The 23,596-nt window shown below is 34.3% G+C and overlaps 3 protein-coding genes, 1 long non-coding RNA gene and 1 pseudogene across 13 annotated transcripts in view; 1 reads left to right on the forward strand and 4 right to left on the reverse strand.

Moving 5' to 3' along the window:
- The window catches only part of LOC148914176 (uncharacterized), a 15,697-nt gene extending 4,067 nt beyond the window's left edge, over window positions 1–11,630 (reverse strand). For 2 of the 3 annotated variants that reach the window (XR_016118987.1, XM_089025581.1), the window contains exons 1-3: window positions 11,502–11,630; window positions 888–1,250; window positions 257–319 (exon numbers count right to left, since the gene is read on the reverse strand). Coding sequence is in view for 2 of the 3 variants with exons in the window: in XM_089025581.1 (XP_088881707.1) it covers window positions 257–319; window positions 888–1,250; window positions 11,502–11,565 (490 nt within the window). In the remaining variant the exon portion in view is untranslated. The remainder of the gene's footprint in view (window positions 1–256; window positions 320–887; window positions 1,251–11,501) is intronic. The other variant, XM_089025582.1, reaches the window with a different exon arrangement.
- The window catches only part of LOC116290104 (uncharacterized), a 20,197-nt gene extending 2,633 nt beyond the window's left edge, over window positions 1–17,564 (forward strand). Inside the window, exons 2-6 of one of the 4 annotated variants that reach the window (XR_016118991.1) lie at window positions 3,765–3,839; window positions 3,965–4,135; window positions 4,216–4,317; window positions 10,197–12,253; window positions 16,926–17,564. This is a non-coding gene — a long non-coding RNA (uncharacterized LOC116290104). Of the gene's footprint in view, window positions 1–1,273; window positions 1,619–2,913; window positions 3,439–3,764; window positions 3,840–3,964; window positions 4,136–4,215; window positions 4,318–10,196; window positions 13,239–16,925 lie in introns of those variants that run through there. The other 3 variants (XR_016118990.1, XR_016118989.1, XR_016118988.1) reach the window with 3 other exon arrangements.
- On the reverse strand, window positions 7,453–9,541 carry LOC148914177 (uncharacterized; annotated as a pseudogene).
- LOC116290103 (lachesin-like) lies at window positions 14,485–20,968 on the reverse strand. Of its 5 annotated transcripts, none has more exons than XM_089025578.1 (10): window positions 20,701–20,968; window positions 20,212–20,586; window positions 19,520–19,798; window positions 18,589–18,864; window positions 18,114–18,143; window positions 17,772–17,849; window positions 16,900–17,052; window positions 16,193–16,220; window positions 15,942–16,077; window positions 14,485–15,532 (listed from the first exon to the last, which is right to left on the reverse strand). In XM_089025578.1, exons 1-10 carry the CDS (start codon window positions 20,765–20,767, stop codon window positions 15,368–15,370), a joined length of 1,587 nt encoding a protein of 528 aa, XP_088881704.1. In that variant the 5' UTR covers window positions 20,768–20,968; the 3' UTR covers window positions 14,485–15,367. The 5 variants fall into 5 exon arrangements, with proteins under 5 accessions (XP_088881704.1, XP_088881703.1, XP_088881702.1 ...); XM_089025577.1 differs by having other exon boundaries at window positions 14,485–15,529; window positions 16,193–16,223; XM_089025576.1 differs by having other exon boundaries at window positions 16,193–16,223.
- Window positions 20,969–21,764: 796 nt separating this feature from the next.
- Window positions 21,765–23,052, reverse strand: LOC148914178 (uncharacterized). The gene is made up of 4 exons (XM_089026084.1): window positions 22,940–23,052; window positions 22,703–22,730; window positions 22,497–22,533; window positions 21,765–22,187 (listed from the first exon to the last, which is right to left on the reverse strand). Exons 1-4 carry the CDS (start codon window positions 22,983–22,985, stop codon window positions 21,801–21,803), a joined length of 498 nt encoding a protein of 165 aa, XP_088882210.1. The 5' UTR covers window positions 22,986–23,052; the 3' UTR covers window positions 21,765–21,800.
- Between the last annotated feature and the right edge of the window lie 544 nt (window positions 23,053–23,596).

Here is a 23,596-nt window from a genome sequence, read left to right on the forward strand (position 1 = left end):
AAAGAAGAGTAAAATATTATAAAGGTGCAGAGTAAAGACTAAGATAAAAAAAGAAACTCATGTCCATTTTAAAAATGATATAAAATGACAATATTAAGAACTAATTATTTAGAAATAGAACATTCTAAATACGACAACTATAGGTTTCATATACGCTTGCATGTAGTACTGAAATGAATATTATATTCTATGCATATCATAACCGTATATCTGTAGTCCAGTTTTTTTATTTATGCTGAAGCTAATAAAGCCTTACTTGTAATATTCGGAGCAGCAGCTGTAGTGACTGGTGTTGGAGAAGGTCCTTCTGTTGTTGTTACTGAAAACGTAACAATTAAAAATATATCGCTTTGGTTGGGGTGTGCCGCCAGGATTTTAAAACCCTGACCTTATCCCAGTCCTAAAATTTTCATTTTACACACCCTACCCTAGACTAAAACTAAGAACTGTACACCCTATCCCAGACTAACAGACAGAAGATACGGTTTTAGAATCGATTGCAATCAATATTTTCTAACATTTCGATTGTTTTTGTATCGGCAGAAAGCGTAGCCTATTCATCAGACAAAAACGAACCAATCCTAATCCTATCTCAGACAAAATGTCAAAAAATAATACCCTACCCCAGACACAAAAGCCGAAAAAACCATACCCTATAGGGCTCCCGCTCAGGTTGTCCAGAGGTAAGTCACCAACAACAACAGTCTTTCTCAACACAACACTCAACCTGTCGATGACACTTCATGACAAATATGTATAATATGTATATCGTATTATTTTCCTAAAAGAGAATACGTTCTATGTTGATTAGGGAATTAGAAGTTAGGTATCAGAAGTTTATATGAAATAAATAAGTTATGTTACTCCCGAAAGAGTGCATGGTTTACCTTTCTCCTGTGCAACCATTAGGCGCACATAATATAGTTGAACTATTGATACATCGTCACTGATGCTTGCAATGTATTCATTAGTGTCATTGACAGTAAGGTTCTTCAACACAAACCAAGCACGACCCATTGTCAAGTTTCCAATAAATTCTACTCTTCTTTTCAACGTGTCACCAATATCTTCGTTTATGTGCACTTTTCCATTATATGAATTAACACTGATAAACTGAGGATCGGGGATGTTGCCTTTTCTTATTCCCCATCTGGCAATAAGGATTACTTTTTGATCCGTTGTGTTCAACATAAACAAGGCATCTTCTCCAATAGAACCATTGATATGTATTGGACCCTTTATGGCGTATACTTTGTCAAAAAAGAAGAATATTATAAGGTATTAGTATATATTTGCTATTATATGGTATCATTGAACTGCTGTCTACAATAACAGAGGAGCTCGCGCGCGAGCGGAGCACCATAGGTATAGAATATGGTAAACTATGCAACTCAATTTTCGTGGTCATCGCATGGGAACCTTCTGCGTTACTGTAAAAGTGTCGCCCACCAGGTGTACATTGCGTTTCTGATTGGTCGAGCTTTCAAATCACATGTCACTTGGACCATGACGAGATTTTGTAAATTAATTATCTTTTTTTGTTTGTGTTTGAAATTGTAAAAACGAAGCAAAAAATCACGGAAGAAATCATGGAAGAAAAGACTTCGTTCGATACAGTGTGAGTATAGAGGTTAGGACATTTTCTATTTTGTTTTATTTGGTGTAGATAGCATAGCTACAACATTACGGGAAAACGAGCAACAAGCAAGCATGATGAACGAAAAAAAAATTATACTTGTTTTGTTATCGTAGTAAGAGTACGTCGTAGTTCTTACATAACTTGAAGTTGTCATTTGAAAAAATATATACTATGTTTAGTAGGATAAGTACATATCAGTGAGGAAACTTTTCGAATTCTACAAATTAAAAAAATCTAAGAGATGTGTGACAAAGTTTATAGCTATATAACATTGCTGAAATTACCGGCCAACGACCAACGAACTAGAATGACAAACGTGCGAAAAAGTGTAACTGTTTTGTTACTATGGCAAAAATACTTTCATTTTGTCTTTCGTTCATTAATTATATATCTTTCTGCAGATAATTTATTCAAATATTGAATGACATATAAAATCACGCCAATATTCAACTGTTTATTGAGCTTTTCGAGCTAGTATGATTATAAAAATGAGCTTAATTTGTGGTTATTGTATAAAGACCAACTTATTTACATGCCAATTTAAGTGCCTACCACCCTTCTGACAATATTCTCAGTATTGATTTTACATGGGGTAAGATGTTGAATAACCCGAAAAAATTACAGAGTTTGAGTGCGGCCTCTTGAAGTAATGAAAGTTTTTCCATGCCATATGCTAATGTTGTGACGTATGACGAGTCATTTATGTTTTTTTTTTTGTTCCTCGTAATTCGAAACACCGGCTTCTATGGGAAAACTAACTTGCAATCATTTATATGAGAGCAATGGGCAAAACAATGGCGTATTTCAAATTTAGTTTTTCTGTACCAGTAGTGTTTTGTAAATTAAATAATTACTCCTCATACGTCACAGCATTAGCATATGGCATGGAAAAACACTTCAAGAAGTTGCACATCTTACCGCATGTATAGAATCAATACTGTGAAAATTGTCAGAAGGGTGATAGGCACTTTAGGTTTACAAGCTTATCTAAAAGTAGTTAAAGATTAAATATATGAGAGGAATGAAAATATTTTAATGAAGAATTATATTAGGATAAGAAAACTATTTTCAGGGCCTTCATTTCACAAGTTTAGTTAGTTTATAATGACATCCAGCCAATTTTCTATCTCATGATGCTACCAAAGGATTTTTTTTTTTTAATATTTTCATTGCGGTAAAAATACGTTTCATATAAGAACATGAAAATTCCTAAGTTAAACCAAACATCGTTATGTAAAAGACGTAAGTAAGCTTATTTTTTGCCCACCTATTTTGCCCAGTTTTCAAGTTCGTTTTAAGCTTATGAACTTGGCTTGTCTCCAAAAATTTCCATATCAAACTGTGACAATATCAGCGTTGCGTGACAAAAGCCCCGTATGCAAAACGTTGTTGCTACGTTTTGGAACTCATTGTAAAATCGTGTAGTTAATACTTATACTCGTATGATTAAAAGCTGCTTTAAAGGACTCCTAGTTTGCCCAAATCTTGTTACACAAACAATCAGTGTCGTTTTCTCGGGCTTCCTGTGGTAAACAGCCTATCAAACAACGGTCACCCTGTGTCTCTTCTCCAGTCTTTTCTTGGACAAAAAACAAAATGGCCGACTTAAAAATGTGCTTTCACTCGAATTCGTGTTAATTTTGGATAAAATTTACTACAAAAAATCGTCTTTTTGCGATACGAACATACCTCAAACTCCAAATATGGTAAGTTGTTTCCATATAGGAAATGGCTGAGCAGAAACGACACTTTTTCCGTATATGCCGTAATCTCCAAAATTTCGATGAAAGATATCCAAGGTAAAAATTTCACTTAACCTGATATTGTATTGGATTATCTCTAGTTATATTTCGTTTTTTAAGTAAAGTTAACCAGGAATTAAAAGCTTAAAAATGTCGTCCATGGGAAACTTTGCCAAAGAATTTTCCAAATACAAAACTAGCCCCTGAGGGGTCTGGTGGTTAGTTATGTACAAAATTTCTAAGTACGAGGGCATATTTTGCGCAAGGAAAACGATGTAGTTCATTTCGATTTCACTGCATGGTTTTTATTATGGAAGACGTTATTTTCATCTGTAGTTTTAAACAAATTGAAAAATTTCCCCCGATTTTATTTTACTTTTCAGATTCATTCAAATTGTTCTCCCTGTGACTTCATGTAATACATGAAATAAATCCGTAGATGACAAAACATAAGGAAGGTAACACATTCATTAATATAGTATAAAGCTTGTAATGTAGGCACACAACTAACAAGTTTGTATTCAAATCACAGCTACATAGCTTGTGGCCGAACTAAAAAAATATTTTTACTTTCAAATTTTAGAACTCTGATCATATTTGAAGCACTTTCAAGGATGTTTAAAGGACACGACTGAAGCCAGGGAAACCAAAAACGTTTCCTAGCCGTTTTCTACATATTGAACAGTAAAATGTTTTACAAACATTCCTAAACAGTTATAAAATGGAAAAGGAATGACAAGGTGACTAAATTAAGGTTGGTGAGGAATTGACGTAAAAGAATATAGTCAAATTTAAATTTATTGATTATTTTTGCATTTTGAATTCAACTTGTAGTTATATGTCAAGCACGAAAAAGAGTGCTTCTTTCAATTTCCAAACCAGCAAGAAGTGAGTTGAAAAAAGAAAGCAGAGCTGAGTTTTTTGACCGACTTCGAGGTACGTGGTTGGATAGACAGTGAAACGATCTTTGAAGTAAAAACTATAACTTAAAACAATAACTCAAATTATTGATGTTTACTGTAGAAATTCAAATCGTAAGCTACCCTATGGCGTTCCATCTCCGCCAAAATTCATGGTTTGTATTTGAAGTCCTTCAATTGAATTTCACCTCCAAGAAGATTTATTTATATCGCTATCTTGAATTTTACATGCTTCTTCGAGGTTTCGACATTCGTGTTTGATATTTGTCATTCAAGTTTTACAATACGAACTCCACAAGTTTTTATTTTAACTCGAGGATGATAGCGGAGCTCCCGCGCGGGCCGCGCGAGCGGAGCACCATACCTAAGAAAAAATTGTAAACTATCGAGTTGATTTTTCATGGATTGGCTGACGTCACTTCCGTCCGTCCGTCCGGGCGTGTACATAAGCATTCCGATTGGCTGGTTAAATTTTTTTTTTGGCGGGAATGTCGACGCGTTGCAACATCCGGGTACACATAAAGGTGAATCCGGCTATTAAACTTTTGTAAAAAACGTTTTACAATACCGAAAGATAACAACACAATTTTTTATTCAAGCTTGTATTTATATTTACTCTATTTACGATGGAACCCCTTTCCGAAATCGATATGTCGAAAGAAAGCTCAGAGGAGAATGAAGCCAAAAAAGAAAGGCCAGAAGTAAAAGAGTTTTTTGGAAAGAGGAAAAACTCTGGTGGCGTGAAAAAGTAAGACAAAGACGAAGGAATCTCACCAAAGAAAAGCGGCAAGCAGAGAGAGAGAGATAGAGAACGCAAATCCAGGCGGGACTTCGATCATAAACAAGGAGAACATGATCGTGAAGGAAAAAGGAATATGAGGCAAAACTTGACGGATGAACAAAGAGAAAATGAACGTGAAATACAAAGGAATTTGAGTCAAAACTTCACGAATGAACAAAGAGAAAATGAGCGTGAAAGACAAAGGAATTTGAAGCAGAACTACTAGCTAAGGCGACTCTCAAATTCACAGAAAAAAATCGCTTTAGGGCAAGTTATAGACCAAAGACAAGTAAAAAAACTTTCATGTATTCAAAGATGGATTAAGAAGTGTTCTCCAAGAATTCAGGTGTGTGGTTTAGCAAACAATCGTTTATTATTTTTTGACAAGCATTTAATTTTTTCTCGACGAATCGACAAATCAAAGACTTTCCCTCAAAGCTTTTATTATTTCTGTAGATAAGCTTAATTTATTTTAATGTTGGAGTAAATATAACATGAAGAGCATATTACAACAAATATTCGTCCTCTATTTAGCTTTGTAAATCTTTAGCAATTCGGTTAACGTTGTAAAACGTTGTTTTTAACCAACTATCGTATGTTTTTCGTTCAAGAAATATTCGCCTCCTATCGCGGGGTCCCATCTTCAAAACAACGAAGACTTTCATTTAATACTTTTATTTCTACAGATAATTTATTTAAGTATTGATTGAAATATAAATTTACACCAAATATTCAACTGTTTATTAAGCTATTCGAGCAAGTCTGAAGCAAGAAATTCCTCATTTTGCATTGCCTTTTTGCATTGCTTTTATTTTCTATTTTGTCTCAGTTGTTTTTGTCAAGTTTAACTTAATCGTAAAACGTCTCGTCAAGAGAATATGAACTAAGAGAAGGAATCCCCGTGCTCCATCATGTGCACACTTTGATGCTATTTTTAGAATGTATTCTAAAAATATCATCCAATGATATCATTTATTTGATCGTTTGATTTTCTGCGCGCGCTACGCTGTTTGCTAACGTTTTTTGTGCTTTTCTTATGTTAAGCAAACAGCGTAGAGCGCGCGCAGTAAATGCGCGTGCAGAAACACAAATGGTTTAAAAATAGCATCAAACTGTGCACATGATGGTTACAAGGCTATATAGGGGGGATTCCTTCTCTTAGTTCATCTTCTCTTGGTCTCGTTCTGTAAAAGACGTAATTATTAAAGTAAGCTTATATTTTGCTCCAAGTCTGTTTTTTGGTCTTGATTTGTCCTAAATCTCCAGATTTTCGATTTCAATGAAAGACATCCGAGGTAAATTTCACTAAACTTGATATCGTATTGAGTTATCTGTAGTTATCTTTCGTTTTCTTTAAGTAAAAGAGATTCAAAGCCTAAAAATGTCGGTTTTTTTCGAAAAATTTGTCGAAAAATCTTCCAAGAGCAAAACTAGCCCCTGGGGGTGGTGGTGAGTTGTGTACAAAATTCCTAAGTGGGAGAGTATGTACTCGCGCTAAACAAAACAACAAAAAAACAATGTAGTGCATTTCGATTTGATTTCACTGCATGGTTTCTATTATGGGAGAAATTATCTTCATCTCGAATAAAAAATAATTGAAGATTTTTTCCCTTATCTTATTTTTAACTTTCAGTTTCATTCAAATTGTTCTCCCTGTGACTTCCGTATCGGGAGCTCCGCTTTTAGGCAGTGCCTAAATATATATATTATTGAACTCAACGCCATGCATTTGTCATGCGAGGCTATATTTCAACTCGACCACAGAAATTGAACTTCACGCTTCGTTGATCTCGCTTGACCTTGGAAAATATTGAATCCAGATCTCCTCGGTACATCGTAAACGTGGCGCATAACCAGAAACCGCTGACATACAAGACATCGGGCCCAAGAAAAGAAAATGGCGGCAGAGTACGTTCTTTCTGTTGTTAAAATCGACAATTCGTCAGCTTGATACAATCTGTTTACAGGAGGATGATTGTAGTAGCTTATTGTTTCGTTTAGAGTACCTAAATCGTACGATCATCAATAACGGAGATTTACCCGACTCAATCGCGGCTGGTATAGGATTAGCCTCTACCTTGTGTCTTAACCCCTGATAATAAATACTTGGTAGATCGAACGACTATCCCAGATCTTTCATAGTTTTATATTGTATTCCCTACCACATCGTCGCGACGCATGAGCTCATGTTTCGTAACGTTGCCTTCACTCGAAACACTTTTATTCTTTACTCAATATACATTGTAAACGATGTACTTTATCTTTTACTGCACCATTGCTACCTATCTACGATACATATCCATAATACTCTCATATACCTCTCGTACGCTTCACTGTCCCAATCGCTCACTGCCCCAATCGCTCACTGCCCCAATCGCTCACTGCCTTAATATTTATTTATTTTATGCTATTTATTTATATATTTTTCATCATTTTTCTTCAATCATTTTGCACATACGTAAAGGAGTCCTAGACCCCATATAGAAACAGATAACCAGGCAAGATATAAAATAGAAATAAAAATAAAATCTGTAAAAATGTGTTAAAATCTAGAAAATATATTAATATAAATCTAACTTGATATACCGATTTGTCAAATCCAGCAAAGAAAAATATTAGTAATAAATAAATAAAATTTAAAATTTGTCTTAACCTAGTGATATATTAAATAATTCAATTTAATCCTCCCTCCCCTAGCAAAGAAAAAATATTAATAATAAATATATGAAAATTTGTCTTAACCTAGTAAAATATGAAATAATTCAATTTAATTTCCCAATCCCTTATTTGATTGCTTCATTAAAAAAATCCTTCACTTTTGACTTAAAAGACTGAACTTTAGTTTCACTCCTAATGTCCTTAGGCAACTGATTCCAAGAATCAACTATTCTTTTGAAAAAACTATATTTGAGCACATTTGTTCTAGCAGGTTTCTTTTTTAAATATAAACTATCAAAATGCCTAAGAGAATATGAATTATGGTGAGTAGTATAAAAATCTATATAAGGATTAATGTTAATATTAGTTATACCATTAAGAGCCTTAAATAAAAATGTAACATCCGCTAACACTCTCCTACTTTCTATACACATCATATTTAACTTCATCAAACGAGTATCATAATCGTCCTCAGTCTTTAAGATAAATTTTGTTGCCCTTCTCTGTACTCTTTCTATCTTATCAATGTTCCTCTTGGTATGGGGGGACCACACCACTAAGCAGTACTCCAAATTAGATCGTACTAAGAATACTATAGAGCCCTCAAAGTCTTTGGATCATCAAGACCTCTACAAGTACTTTTAATCATACCCAGCATCTTGTTTGCCCTTGCCACAACCTTATCAGTATGAGAATTCCAGCTTAAATGCTTATCGATAGTTATGCCCAGATCTTTGAATTCTGTAACTTCGTCCAATGTAGTGTTATCCAGAGAGAAGCTAGAGATAAAAGGTTGCTTCTTCTAGTTGTTATTTTCATGATTTTGCATTTCTTCCAATTTCTTTGAATTTTCTTTAATAATTAACTGAAAAACAACCAAGTAAGTTGTTTCTAGAATAATGTAAAGGTAATACACACATTTTGTCATTATTTAGAAAGAAATGTGTTAAGCTTTGAAAAAAATTGAGTAGTTTACGGAAATCACGTAAACTACCCTGGATCCACCCCTGTCTTCACATTAAACTTCATAGCATTCTGAATACTCAATTGATTGAGATTATTCAAGTCCCGTTGAAAGATCAACGAAGCGTAATATTCAATTTCTGTGGTCGAGTTCAAAATATAACCTCGCATGACAATTGCACGGCGTTGAGTTCAATATCATCCTCGAGTTAAAATAAAAACTTGTGGAGTTCGTATTGTAAAACTTGAATGACAAATATCAAACACGAATGTCGAAACCTCGAAGAAGCATGTAAAATTCAAGATAGCGATATTTAAGGAATGGATCATAAGGAGCTGGACGCACAGCTCCTTATGATCCATTGCTTTTATAATATAGTCAAGTCAACAAACAGGAAATGAATACAAAATATTGACTTAATTTGTTGATCATGTCCTAAGTTCTCCTTACGCATGAATCCTTGCGTGAATGAAATGCACAAAGGCGCCAAAAAACACAAAAACAGTTGAAAATGGCAGCTTCACACTGAAGACTGCTATGACTAAAATGATGGGGAAAATTTAGCTTACAAGTGAACCAAAAATGTCCAAAACTACGGAGAGAGTGATTTTCAACTGTAAGCCAAGCACATTTCAAATGTTGACACTTCTTAGTACAGTAATGCCCAAAAAATCAAAGAAAAACACAGTGGCTGTCTTTGTTGTTGTTGGCGATGTTCAAGTTTGTTATCGTACAATGACTTAGCAATGGAAAGTTTCTTGTACACGTATCAAAACTAACTGACTGAACTGGATTAAATTTCTCTGGGTAGTATGCTTTGTCGGCTTTCACTCCCATGTAGAGCTTTAAAAAGGACTTCACTGCAGTTGTGAAGCTGCGAAGTAGACGGTGAGCGTGATATTTATAGTTTATTACTTTGGAAATACTTTTGTTGAATAAATACACGATAACAATATTTTTGTATTTGTTTAATCATTGCTAAAAAACCTTTGAATGTAGACACCGACCGATTTGTGGTTTGCTTTGTCTTTTTAGAGTGACGCTTTAACACAATCTTGTCCAGCTCACTGTTTGAAAATAAATCTTGATTTTTTATTACTAGGTTGATCAAATAACAACTCTATACTAAATGTCGGAGACTGATGAGTATTTTCGCTAGTTTTTTCGATAATTTTCAGTTATCTTTTCTAGATAAATTGTCAGCAAAAAGATACAAAAAGGCTTTTTTTTCGCCGAAGCAACAAAAGCTGACGTGAGCGTGCAACCCATGGGCAAATGGTTCATGCTTTTCAACCAATCAGATCGCGCGGATTTCCTTGACTATATTATAAAAATAAATCTTCTTGTAGGTGAAATTCAATTGAAGGACTTCAAATACAAACCATGAATTTTGGCGGGGATGGAACGCCATACTACCCAACTATTTTTCATCCTTCACCCTAATAATTGTCTTTTGTTTTCTTCTCATGTATAATAACTCTTTGCGTTTTAGGTGGTTTTCAAACGTAACAGCAGTAGCTACAGCACATTACTATTTCTCAAATCATTTTGAATACAAAATTAACTCTAATATTTAAAAAAATAATGTTTCAATCATATGGTGGGAACAAAAACCTTCCCTTATGGATATTAGAAAGGGGACGATAATACACATTTTATAAAAGTACAACTTTCTAAATCCAAACTGATGGAGGATATCTAAAACTACATGACGAGCTAGCACGGCTTAGTTACCGGCGTGAAGCAGCACTTTCAAAGTGCTGGTCTCAAATTTCGTTTCTATTCATTGCATAGGGAATACTTGCGTAATGCATGTCATCGTACGGATTAACACAGCATGAGCACAGCAATCGGGACGGCACATTTATACATCACTGAAGCAGTATTTACGTCGTTATAAGATATCATGTGACTCTCATTTGGCGCTTTATTTGAAAGGGTCACTGAGAACGTTTCGATGAACTATTGCCCAAGATCCAAAGATTTCAGGTTTTTCTTACACATTCTCACTGCTCTAGCCCTTTTACTGTTATTTTATGTATGTGATGTGCGTTTATCGTCTTTGTATTAGATCTGTAGGCGCATTTATACTTAGGTACTCGTATACCTGTATATTTGTACGCTTACTTAGATCACTGTGTTTTGTGATTGATGTGACTCTGTTTCTGTTTTGTAATACGTCTGTTCTTAGCTTGTGTTGTACTTTTGGGAGCGGGTTTAAGTGATATAGTTTCATAAATGTTTATTTCAATCAAATTGTTTCTGATTATATAAGTGATTATATGACAAGTATGTTTTGGGCGTCTTATTGAGACTTGCATAGACGAGAGATCTATTTGTGAGAATGAGTTGGTTTGCTGTTTACCGTAAAATAGGCTCTCCAGCTCGTCATGGTTCAATCGGGTCTGTATTAAATTTCTCTATTTTGCAATTAAGCTACGTAGTCAATCGATATAAAATGACGTTTAGCCCGTTTGATAAAACGAAATAGACTTATTTTGATACGTGTCTATACACATGCTGCTTAGTCTAAGATTTAAGCAAAGCTTGGAAGAAAGCCAGTCATTTATAAGCCCTTCATGTTCCTTGAGCTCTTTTGTTGCTTTCCTCCTATTCATTTTTGTCATATTATGCGAAGAGAGTATTTTGGGCGTTAGTAGGTTATTAAGAATACATACTCTTTCACTAACGATTGAGTTGAACACGTTGCATTCGATCATTTGTATCCATTCCACAAAAAAATGTATTGAAAAGCATTAACAGATAATTTGGATAGAGCAAATAAGACAATTCTTACCTCGTTCGATTTGCAAGAAAATTAAAAACAGCAGAATGTAAAATTGTTGAAATACGAAGGGCATTGTTAAGACGAAATGGTTTACTGATATATTGGGAACTCCCGCGCAGGCGCAAGGACCGAGCGGACTACCATTTAGGTAACTCCAAATTTGGTAATAATGCTGATGCTAAAGGTGTTGTCACTACTAGGGTAACCAAATGGAAGCGCAATAATGTTTTACCACAAGTCGAGAAATACTTTGATATTGAAATACACCAAACGCACCAGCTTTTTTCAACCTTTTAATTTATAGACATAGCTTATTGTGTCATCCCCTACCTGTAAACAGTGTAGTGTTTTCTATTGAAATGGAATTTTTATTCTCAGGCAAGTGAATGTCAGGGTTGTATAGTATGACGGCTTTATATATACGGGCATGCACCATAAAAAATGCATTTATTAATCAAATTGCAATTTAAAAGTCTTATAAATTTGGATCGTTTTCTAAGTTGAGGTTGTTATTCAAGGCTTTGGTACAAGTTTCTTTTTTTAATACATACACAAACAAAGTCTTTGTTGAACTGCGGAACACGTTTGACCCTATAACCTTACCACGAGGTCTCTTTGTCTTTGTCTATTAAATTATTTCGATTTTTATTATAGAACACATTTTGTTGGATATGTGTCCAAATTCAATCAATTGCTATCTCCAGTCCATTGGAACAGGAAGGAGTCCCTGAACACCGCACAAGGCGAAGGAGTTAGCTCAGGTTAGGGCTCTCCACAAGTTGCTCGGCAACTTTTTCGATTTCGAGCAACTTTTTCACTTTCGAGCAACTTTCGTTCTTTTTTTAACTTTTACATGAATTTAAAGAAAGTATCACGCCAGATAAGGACACAAATTAATTTTGAGCAAATTTTGGATTTTTTTAGCAACTTTTTGGACTTTTTGGACTTAATTTTAGCAACTTTATATAGCTTTAGCAAATTCATGAATATTAATAAGGTGATTTGACCAATGGCGTCCTTGATTTACATCACGTGACAAGTTTTTTATACCCCGCTAAAAAATCAAGATTCGTAAAGTCGGGGGCGGTTTTGAATTTTTCAGGGGAGTGCGGGGCTGATAATGAATACACAATGCATTAAACATTAGTGGTCTATCACATTTAAAACACTCATGTTTATATTCATGAGTGTTCTAAATCTGATAGACCACTGATATTCAATGCATAATACTAATTTGCTCTTGAGGCGTGTCAAGATTTTGTAGCGTTTCTTTTGCATTGAAATTGAAGCTACTTTCTTCCAATGCAGCAATGCGGTTCGTTCTTGCCATCTGCCATTCCTTGAATAGTTTTACAGACCATTTGGTAGCTGCTATTGTCTTGCTTGGAATTGCTGCGGAAACGCACTGCACCTCTTCTAAGGGAGTTTTTGGTTTTTTGAAACGACTTTGCGTAGACATTGCTCCGTTCGTAGCGTGAACCAAATGCTAATTTTCACCAAACGTCCTCGATACTTAAACCGATCCCCAAGGACTTTGTAGTTTTTGAATACCTTTACAGTATTTATACCAATTGATGCCATTTTACTCCTGTTCAATCAAGGCGGTATTTGTGTAGAGTGGTCGTTACCAATAAATCAAAGTGCGGTAATTAGAGTGGAACAGATCGTAATACTCTTGTAGAGATTATAAAATACAGTGGAGCAAAAGTGTAATTGTGCTGAATTCCCAAAAGACTGTTTCTATATTGTATGCTATGTTTGTGTTGATTTAATGCGACAATCAAACCTAATCAGTTCACTCTTGCATTGGAATGTATTATCTAACTTAACAATTGCAAGCAAACATTGGGCAAACAAGAAACCAACAACTTCGATGTTAAAATGCTTTATCTTTTTGCGTTCAACCACTCGAAACTTTTTTGTTCTTGAAGGTTATAGAAATACATGAATTTGCTAAGATGTTCAGAATACTCCAGACCATGTTTTATCGGCTAGAAAACTCTCGCCTCCGTCTCGAGTTTTATATGCCGATAAAACACGCTCTCTCGTTTTCTAAACATTACATAAACTTTGTCACACACCTCTTGGATTTTTTTAATTAGTGTGGAATTCAAAAAGGTCCCTCGATGATATATACTTATGGTACTACACTTATTGTCGTTTTTTTCCTGTCAAATGACTACTTTAAAAACATGTACCTACTCTTACTCTTACTATAATAACAAAACAAGTATATCATTTTTGCTCGTTTATCATGCTAGTTCATTGCTCTTTTTCCGGTAATTGTAGCTATGTTGTCTACAAATAAAACAAAATTAAAATTTCCTAACCTTTATCTTCACACTGTGTTAAATTCTTTTCTTCCATGATTTTTTGCTTCGTTTTTACAATTTTAAACACATAAAAATTTAAAAAAAAAGACGTCCAAGTGAGAGCTCGACCAATCAGAAACGCGATTTACACCGGGCGGGCGACACTCTTAGCGTTACGCACAGGGTTCCCATGCGATGACCACGAAATAGATAGTTTACCACATTATATACCTATCGTGCTCCGCTCGCGAGGGCCTTTTCTCCGCCCGGGAGCTCCGCTGTAATAATATAATGCTTATGAATTTAGAATCTATAATCTTTTGAATGTTAGAGACTTTTTTTTACGTTATTACTTCCAAAACTGCGAACGTCATATTGGCCAACCTCCCCCCCCCCCCCCCCCCCCCCCTTTCATAAAAAGGAAATTGACATGGAGCGTAATCTTTATGTAATACTAGCGTGTCACCCGTTGCCCCATCCCTCAAGTTTTCTTTTGGAACCAATTAAAATGTAATTGTTTTGTGCGAGTCTTTTCGATTTGGCGGGATATTGATACATTGCCCGGCTCTCCACCTATAATTGAAACATTGCTAACTCCTGCTACGTAAATCCAATTGGGTATGAAGAACAGTAGAAAAAACAACTAAACGATAATAAAAACAAACAAGCAAACAAAGGAAGTATACACGAATTTTATGAAATGAAAAACAAACAACAACAAAATCAAATATTCAATCAAACAGTCAGTCAGAGAGACAGGCAGTCGCTTTTTTATGAATTTATTTATAGTAGACTGATTATTTTCATGTGTATTTAATATTTAATACTATATTGATCTAGATAATATATGAATTTATTTAATAGTAAAGATAAGTATATATATATATACAATCTCGAGTACAATTTGGAAATTAATAGACACGAGTAATGTTTTGAGAAAGTTCTTATAATTGCACGAGCCTTTAGGCGACATTACGAGTGTCTATTAATTCCAAATTGTACGAGAAGATCGTGCGATTTTTTGTTTATAGTTTCACCCAAAGAACTTACTGACGTTTCGGACGCTAGTCCTTTCTCGTACTCCGACGATAAGTTTTATCATCTTTTCACTGTGTATAATTTACCTTTTCATCATTCCTGTTAAATCTATCTGAGCAGATAAGAATGACGTCATCATCAATAACATTATTTCTTATCACAATGACAACTACATCATTTGTAAACAAAACAAACGATCATATGAATTTGGGTATACATTAACATTTTCTTTTAAATCGTTAATAGAGCGCTTTCATGTGACGTCAAAGTGAATGTTACAAAGGGAATGGAACTTTTTTTTAATTCAAAAAGCGGTGCAGAAAGCTTCTATTGTTTGGTACATTAATATGGCTGCCTGGTCACGTGAGTGAAAACGCTTGATATCATGAATTCGTTTTTGTTATTTCATTTGCCTAGCTTACTTGTTGATATAATAATGAACAGAAAAGACAATGATTAATCGCTTCGAGGAATCTCGCCGGTATTACTTTGCACCTAAATGTATTAGTAAAAATATAATGTGTATCATTCCATAAAAACAGATTCATATATAGGCTCTACATTGTCACCATGACTTGAAGTTTGTCTGCAATCAATGTCACTATACGCGTCACGATCTGGTAATGGTGGAGGGATGACTTCGGTTGAATGCAGAAGATCTAATTCTGCATAGATGATCTGGCCTGGCTGCTGAAATAACAAAATAAGTTATTGGCCGACTAATTCAGTTAGTTTAAAATCTACCTTACATCAAAAAAAGATGTGATACATGCTAAATCGTCTCTCAATGCACGACATTACATAGGGCCTTGGCAATAGAAAATCAAAATAACATTATTTTTATAATCGTTATTTTTTTGGACTTCACATTTCATGATTCTGTGCGTGTATTTAAAAGAAATGTAAAATGAAGCATGGTCCCTAATATACAAATGATACTTGTGCAGTATCACACTAATTGAAACCTTGATATTTAAATATAGCTTTAATTGCTGTCATTTCAATTTGTATTAATTTTCAAAAAATCGATAATGAGCTATTGTACTACAAATTAATAAAAATATTATAATAATATTCTATTCTAACATCTTTTTCATACCTCTTTCTTGCTCCTGTCTACCTGGTCATGGATTGGTATGTTCCCTTTTTGTCTTGTTCTCTTCTTTTTTGACAAATCAACACTGGCATATACGGGTATGTTATTTTCTATAGCCTCCAGAGGCGAAGAAGGCATTCTAAAGTCAACGGAATTGGTTTTAGTCTTATAAAAATATACGTCTTCGGAATATAAAATAGAGAAGACCATAATATACTGTAACCTGATTTGGTAATCAAGACATAAATACGTACTCATTTTCTCGTGGTTGCTCTTTTCTATCTGCTGATATAAATATCCCACAATATAAAATTACAATTCATTACAGTTGGTAAGATGGTTATGCATGGTTAAACATATGACTTGCACGATTAGCTTATCAAAAATCAAAACTGATAAATTCTTTCTTAAAATGAGGACGTATGGATTAAGGATTAGACTGTTTTAAGTTTGAGGGAAAAATTCAAAAAGGGTTAAGAAGCAGAATCCAAAATGGACAGGGATAAAATTTAAAAAATAAAAGGCATCAAGGAAACATAAGTAATGCTGATGTGAGCATCAGGAGCAGAAATAGAAAAAGTAGACACAGAAGTGGAAGAAACCATAACGATCAATCTGTAACAATATGGATGGCGTAGTGGTTTAGCGCTTGCCACGCGTCACTGTGTTCTTGGTTCGAGCCCCGGCTCGGACTGGATCATATGTGAGTTGAATATGGTTGGTGTGTTGTTCTCTACTATGCTACGAGGGTTTTCTCCAAGTACTCCTGTTTCTTCCCTCCATAAAAATCAACATGTGAGTTGAATATTGTGTGTTGTAAATATAGAATGTAGTGGTACTGCGTGCGGAGGGAACCTCACAGAAGAGCCCGGTACGTGCAGTGATGGTTGTAAAATGTATATATACATGTATATAACATTAATAAGGAATGGTAATAATAATATTTTTAAATATTATATACTTTTGTTGTTACTGTACTTTATATAGATCATAACAGCGAGGATGATGATTGTCGTTATCAAGACAAATATTACTGCTCCACCTGCTGCCAATAGAATGATGTCCTCGTTGACCTTCAGTGGGATGTTTCTTCCAACAGGACTCGTAGTCTTCTCTGCAATACAAATGCAATATAAGAACGAACAAAAGAAAGATGGAAAGAAAGAGAGAGAGAGAGAGAGAGAAAGAAAGAAAGAAAGAAAGAAAGGAAAGAAAGAAACTTAAAAAAAGGAAAATAAGTTACAAGAAAGAACAGCAAATGTAAATAACGAAAGAAAAAACAAACAACAAACAAACAAAAACGAAAACGAAAGCAAAAAACAAAACAAAAAGGTCATTTGGTTCCAAACGGACGTAAATGCTTTTATGCCAATCGAGGCTTTATTTCCGGTCACGTGATGACCTCCCTGGACTTTGGACGGTGCAATCTAGCGACCTTCCTCTTTCCCTCGATAGACATCAAGGGAAAACATTCCCCCCTCCTCCCCATTCACCTCCAAGTGGGAGATTAACATGTGAAGGCGATTATGCCTCACCTTTGCTGTGACATTTGTAAGAATTGGGTTTAAATCCCAGGTTAGGTTTAACTTTTAATAAACGGCCACAAGAGTGGCCAAAAAGTTCCAACCCTGTCTACTCATCTTCTCTGCTCACAGCAAACACAGTTAGCCCAATGCAACTCCCCTTGGCGTTCTAGCCCAAAGCTCGCTATATAATGCATGCGTCAGAGGACATAAAGAAAAGAAAAAAGGAAAAGAATCAAAAAGGAAGTTGTATCATAGGTCAACTTTTAATTTACGCCGGAAATAAATTTATTTTTAAATAGGCTTTTACCTTGTTGTACCTTGGTTGTTGCAAGCACTACATTGGTTGAACTTATTAAACCTATGTCTATCCCCTTAGAAGTAGAAACTAACAAACAAAAACAAAAAATATATATAGTGTGCCTAACACTAAAAACTAAACTTACAAAGAAATGACATAGAAAAACATCGTCGATACCGGTTTATGAATTATCTCTTTCTTTTTTTTTTTTTTTTTTTACTTCAGTTGTTGTTTCAAGCCATTTTTCTTAGTTTTAGTTGTTTTGTTTTGTTTTGTGTTTTTTTTGTTACGTTTTCTTAAATTACCTTTGTTAATTAACTATTGATATTGAGCTTTTTACATGGCGTTTACCTTCTGATGGTATCGTAGAAGTAGGAAGAGCTGAAAGATACCAATTCACGTTTTTTGTTCTGTTTTCTCACGTGCATACACTAAATATATAATGCGCAATTTCAGAATCCTTTTGAAATATTGACTGAAGCGCAAATGTGGTAGACTGTCGGTAAAGCTTTTGTTTTTCTTGTGAAAAGAGAAAAAGATTTGTAGCTTTTAGTTGACACTGATAAATATATAACAATTCGTAAAATATACGAAGTACATTAAAAAAGAAAGCATAATTAACCCATAAGAAATGATGTACAAGAAATTTATAATTTTACATCAGCAAACACATGAGTGCTCCATAAGTAATTTACACAATGAAATCTAGAAACCTTTTCATGTAATTCTTACACGCTTCTTTGTTTTTGAAGCAACTTTAAGATGATTGTGGTTTTGAATAAAAAAAGAAACATAAAAACCATTAAACAAAAATAAAGGTTCAAACCTGTTTGGGTGACATTGATGATGTGTTCATCATAACCAAGTAGATTTTCTGCTTTACACCTATACAATCCATAGCTGCCTGCGTCTATGGTCACTAGTTCCAAGACACCAACACCAGTAACAGTATGACATCCTGTCGCTATTGATCGATTACGGGGATCATACCACGTGAACACAGGAGAGGGCACGGCATGGGCCAAACAGTATATCCTGATTTTACCACCATTATATGAAGTAACTGTGTCATTTGACTGGACTACATCTATTTCTGGTTTGTCTGCGAAGAGAAGAAAATGAAATATTCTTCCAATATATACCTTTTGAGTTATGTTCAGAAGGTATTGGCTCAATTTGTGAGTCAAATTTTGTTCTCTGTAAATGGCTGTTTGGAAAAAGCGTTTAAAATGAGATAATATTAGGAATACATTTAGATTTATAGATAGCTAGCTTTTTATCGTTTGATTAGTCATTGGATGTTTGACGTTTGTACCACCATATATATGAAGAAACTGTGCCAACTGCATCTATTTCTGTTTTGTCTATGAAAAAAGGAATTGATTCTTCCAATACCTTCTAATATACGTTAGCTCAATTTGTGAGTTTAATTTATTGTTTGTTTGTTTTTATTTTTTTACAGATACTAAACAAAAACGTTTTTAAAGAAAAAAAATGTTAGGTATACTTGTAGATCGTCTGAATGATCATTGCGTACTAGTTTGACGTCTGTCTTTCTTTTTGTTTCTATATTTTTTGTGTCTGTCCTACTGCATTTTCAGCTAAAGTGTTTTAGGTAATTGGGTTTGCTTAATAATTTCATGATTTATTAGCGTAACTCAAACATCGGCATACAATTTCGTATTAGCAAATAACAAAAGAACCGGCTATACAATGAAATCCAGAGGTTGACAAAATAATCAATGTACTAAACTCACACTGGACAGATATCGTTGTACTTCTACAGGTTGTATTCTCCTTCGGGTTGTTACTGGCACAGCAATTATACATCCCACTTTCGTTTCTTGTGATATTTGATATATAAATTGTTACATTTCCCACGCCTTGGTTCTTATGAAACTTGCCACCATCCATCAATCTTAGCCATGTGACGTTTGGTTTAGGAATTCCAACCGCAGAACAGCTGATTTGTAATCCTTCGGATTCATTTACACGTATGTTTGAAGATGAAGGACTTAACGTGATATCAGGAAAAGCTGTTATAGGAAGAAGGAAACTCATTCAAAACACTGCAAGAATTACAATCATTCAGTCATGCTAAAAAAGTATAAAAATGCATCAAGATTATTGATCGTGCTAAAAAAATACAGCAAAATATCACATTACATTTATATATCATCCAAAAATAATCCATAAAGTAAAAAACAAAAACAAAAACGACAAACCAAACTAACTAAAAAACTTTCCATTTGAGGGAAAAAAACTAAAGACATAAATAGATTTAAAAATAGATAAAAAAGCAAAGTTAAACGAAAGCTTAATGTAATTAATATATGGATGATATAAATAGCTGAAACTCGATAACATCGCTATATTTAATATGTACTATTTTCCTAATCTTACTAATAATGAGATGTATAGCATCTAAAACTTAATTTGAACTACTTACATGTAACGACGAGCTTAACTTTACTTGTTATGGGGCTTCTTGTTGCCAGCACCAGAACACATCCATACGTACCACTATCAGCAAGAGTTACATTATGGATTACTAGTGTAGCAGTTGATTCTTTACTCACTCGAACAGGGTTCAGTAGTCTAGCAGGACATGTGTTGTTGGTTATGTACCATTTCCACTTGTTTAACACAACTTCGTGTGCAATTTGAAATGCACCGCCATTGTCATCATAGAACATCCACTTTGGTGAATAAATATCAAACTCTTCCATCCTGTTATCCACACTGTAATCCCACACGAGCTTAGCTGTTTCTCCTACAGACACATATGAAACTCTTGGTGGAATTACTGTGAAACGAGCTGCACCTAAAATATACAACCAGGAAATATTAAAAATGTAAAGTTATGATGTTATAGCGAAATAGATATTCCTGTAGGATAAAGCGATGTTTCTAAGAAAGTAGGCAAACAAATTCTCACCCTTCGTCCTGCTCACGAGTAACACTTTGATGATCAGTGATATCCATAGGACTAGAGATGCCTCCATTGTCTGAAAAGATTAATGCATTAGTGGATCACAATGATATAGTATTTGCATAGATAATGTATTTCACTTTCATGATTGGTTGTTTTATGCATGTGGAATGTCTTTCTCGAAACTAAATATCAATGAAAAGTGTTTTCTTCCATTCTATCGCATGATACCACCAATCAAATGATGCTAAAATGAAATTCATGGTTATTTTGTTGTAATCATTGGACCACTTAATTCAATATCCAGTCAAAACGATTAAAGATAACTGTCCTTCTTGATTTGTGTTTATTTTATTTTATTTTATTTTATTTTATTTTATTTTTAATTACATTTTTTCTTATTTCTTCCAATCCGTTTACTTAAAACAATCCAACGAAGCGTAAGGGCGTAAACGTGATTCTTGTTCCAGATGATTTTCTTCTGATGCTTCGAATCTTTACATTATACTGGAGGCAGGGCATCCATGAGAAAAATCACTGAACACTTTAAATAGTGTTAACCCAAGTCATTGCAAATAAACTCAGCTTTGTGCTCAAAATAATGTAACAATGGAAATAGTAATGGCTCCAAACATGACCATTGATTTCGAAAGCATCTAAACCTTCACGATATTGATGGAAGCCCCTTGTGGTTAAGTATTGTGCTCGAGAGAGGTTTCGTACCCATGAAAGGCGCCTTTTGGTTTACTGTCGTCGTGTGTAGATGTTGATCACTTATGCTATAATACTACAAATTGTATACACCAGGCCGAGTCTTTAAATGAAAGTTTAATAATAGCATCTAATTTTGAGTTGTAATAAAGCACATTTTTAATGAGGGAAAAATTGTTGGAATTATCTGACAATATATTTAAATGAATATTAATTTGATATATTTGCTTTGTTTCCTTTGCACTTTTGCTTTCTTATTTTATTTTATATCATTTATCTTATTTTTATTAGAAACCTTTTTTATTTCTTTTTTCCTTTTTTCTTTTTTTCTTTTTTCATTTTCATTTTCTATTTTTTTTCTTTCTTTTAATAAAACCAACATCACTTTAATACAACTACTTTTCTTCTACGCTTGAATACAGATGTAGTGGTTGGTATTCTGTTCCTTGCTGCTCGTTATTAACATTCGATGTAGCATGTTTTTGCGCTGTCTCAAAGGGATCATTTGCTGGTAACCTTATTTTATCATTTTCCCTTAGTATTGACTGATACTCGTGCTCTCTTGACAATGACTCTCCATTATTTATCTGTTGATAAAGATGCTGAGTTCCTGACAGAAAGTGCTGCTCTGCAGGGTTCTCTTTTGGTTTCCTCTCGTCCAATAAGGTTGGAGTGCATTCTCTCGATACTGCTCCAACATCAATATTCGGTGGTATCAGGTTTGGTGATTCGTGGGGTGTTTTCGATGCTGCTGGTTCGTGTGTTTCAATTTCTATTCTATCCTGTATACAAGAATATAGTAAAACAAATTGTGTTTGTTTGTCTGTTTGTTAGATAAACCCAATACATCTACTCTATCCCTATTACTGCTAAGGTTAAGTTGGCAATCAATAAGTCAAGGGGTCAAGGGTGAGTGAGTGAGTAGTCCATATTCAGATATATAGTACTACTTTATTTTTTTCACCATACCCCCCCCCCCTCCCCCCTAAATAAATTATAAATAAATTAAAAACGTAGTCCAACTCAACCTGTGGCTTTTTCCCCTTCATTTTCATTTTCTTATTACAGACATTTTATAATATTAAACTCACCTCTACAAATGCAAAAGGTTCTTCTGGTTTTGAAACCCTAAAAAGCGAAAATATAATCGTCAAAACGTTTATCAAAATTCAGTTGGCTATAGTCTTGAAAAATGGCGTGAACTATGAATTATTTGTTTTTGCATACGGAGTGAGGATATGCAACGTATGGGTTAAACTGATTATATACAGTACGTATATGCAACATGTGAGCTTACCTTTCGTTGTCGCTCCTCTTCCTTAAAACTAGAATATATTTAAAACAATGATAATAAGTGAAAGATAGGTCTACACACCCTGATGAAATTTTTTGCCAGATATATCAAAGAAAAGAAAGAAATTGTAAAATAAATCATAAATTATACCATTGAATCATTATCTATCGTTTTACATACTGCACAGATTCTGAATAAAACTACGTGACTTGCACTGCATGCTGGAACTAAAGTGTTTACCTTTGAAGCCAGTCCTTTTGAAAATGTAGCACACTAATAGCGCCATGATAATATTCACAACTATTGATATTGATGTTACTATAAAATGAACTGTTGCAAATGTGCGACCTGATGAAAGCAGAAAAAAGAATAATTGATTTAATGTAACACACAGTATGTGCCTGCAGACTTGGGGTAGCAAAATAAAAAAATAAAATAAAAATGTCAATATATAGAAATGAATAAATTAACATTAATGTAACCTTTATTTATACGTATATATGTAACATTGACATAACCTTGAATAAATAATGTCGAGCAAGACCTCTCTCTAGGCTGGGTTCTTGAGTCATGACCTTTGAATGATTACTATAGGATGTCAAGTCACATGTTAATAATTAAACTGAAGTAGTTAAGAAAATGGTTCATCAGCTGTTTATTGTTAAATCTGACCTGTAGTGGTTTGTGGTGATGATGTCGCTATTCCATGGTGATTTCTACTTGGCATCAGAGAGGGTGGATGGACTGGGGATAGATGACATTAATTGTTTATGACTAAATCATTCCAAACATGCATCCATACATCCATGCGTCCATCCATCAATCCATCCAACCATCCATCTATCTATCCATCTATTTTTCTTTAACCGTCTAATGTTAATAATATATCATTGTTCT

Source organism: Actinia tenebrosa, unplaced genomic scaffold, assembly GCF_029948245.1.
Source record: "Actinia tenebrosa isolate PJP-AT-01 unplaced genomic scaffold, QUT_ActTen_1.0 PGA_scaffold0__85_contigs__length_37466705, whole genome shotgun sequence".
Taxonomy (NCBI): domain Eukaryota; kingdom Metazoa; phylum Cnidaria; class Anthozoa; order Actiniaria; family Actiniidae; genus Actinia; species Actinia tenebrosa.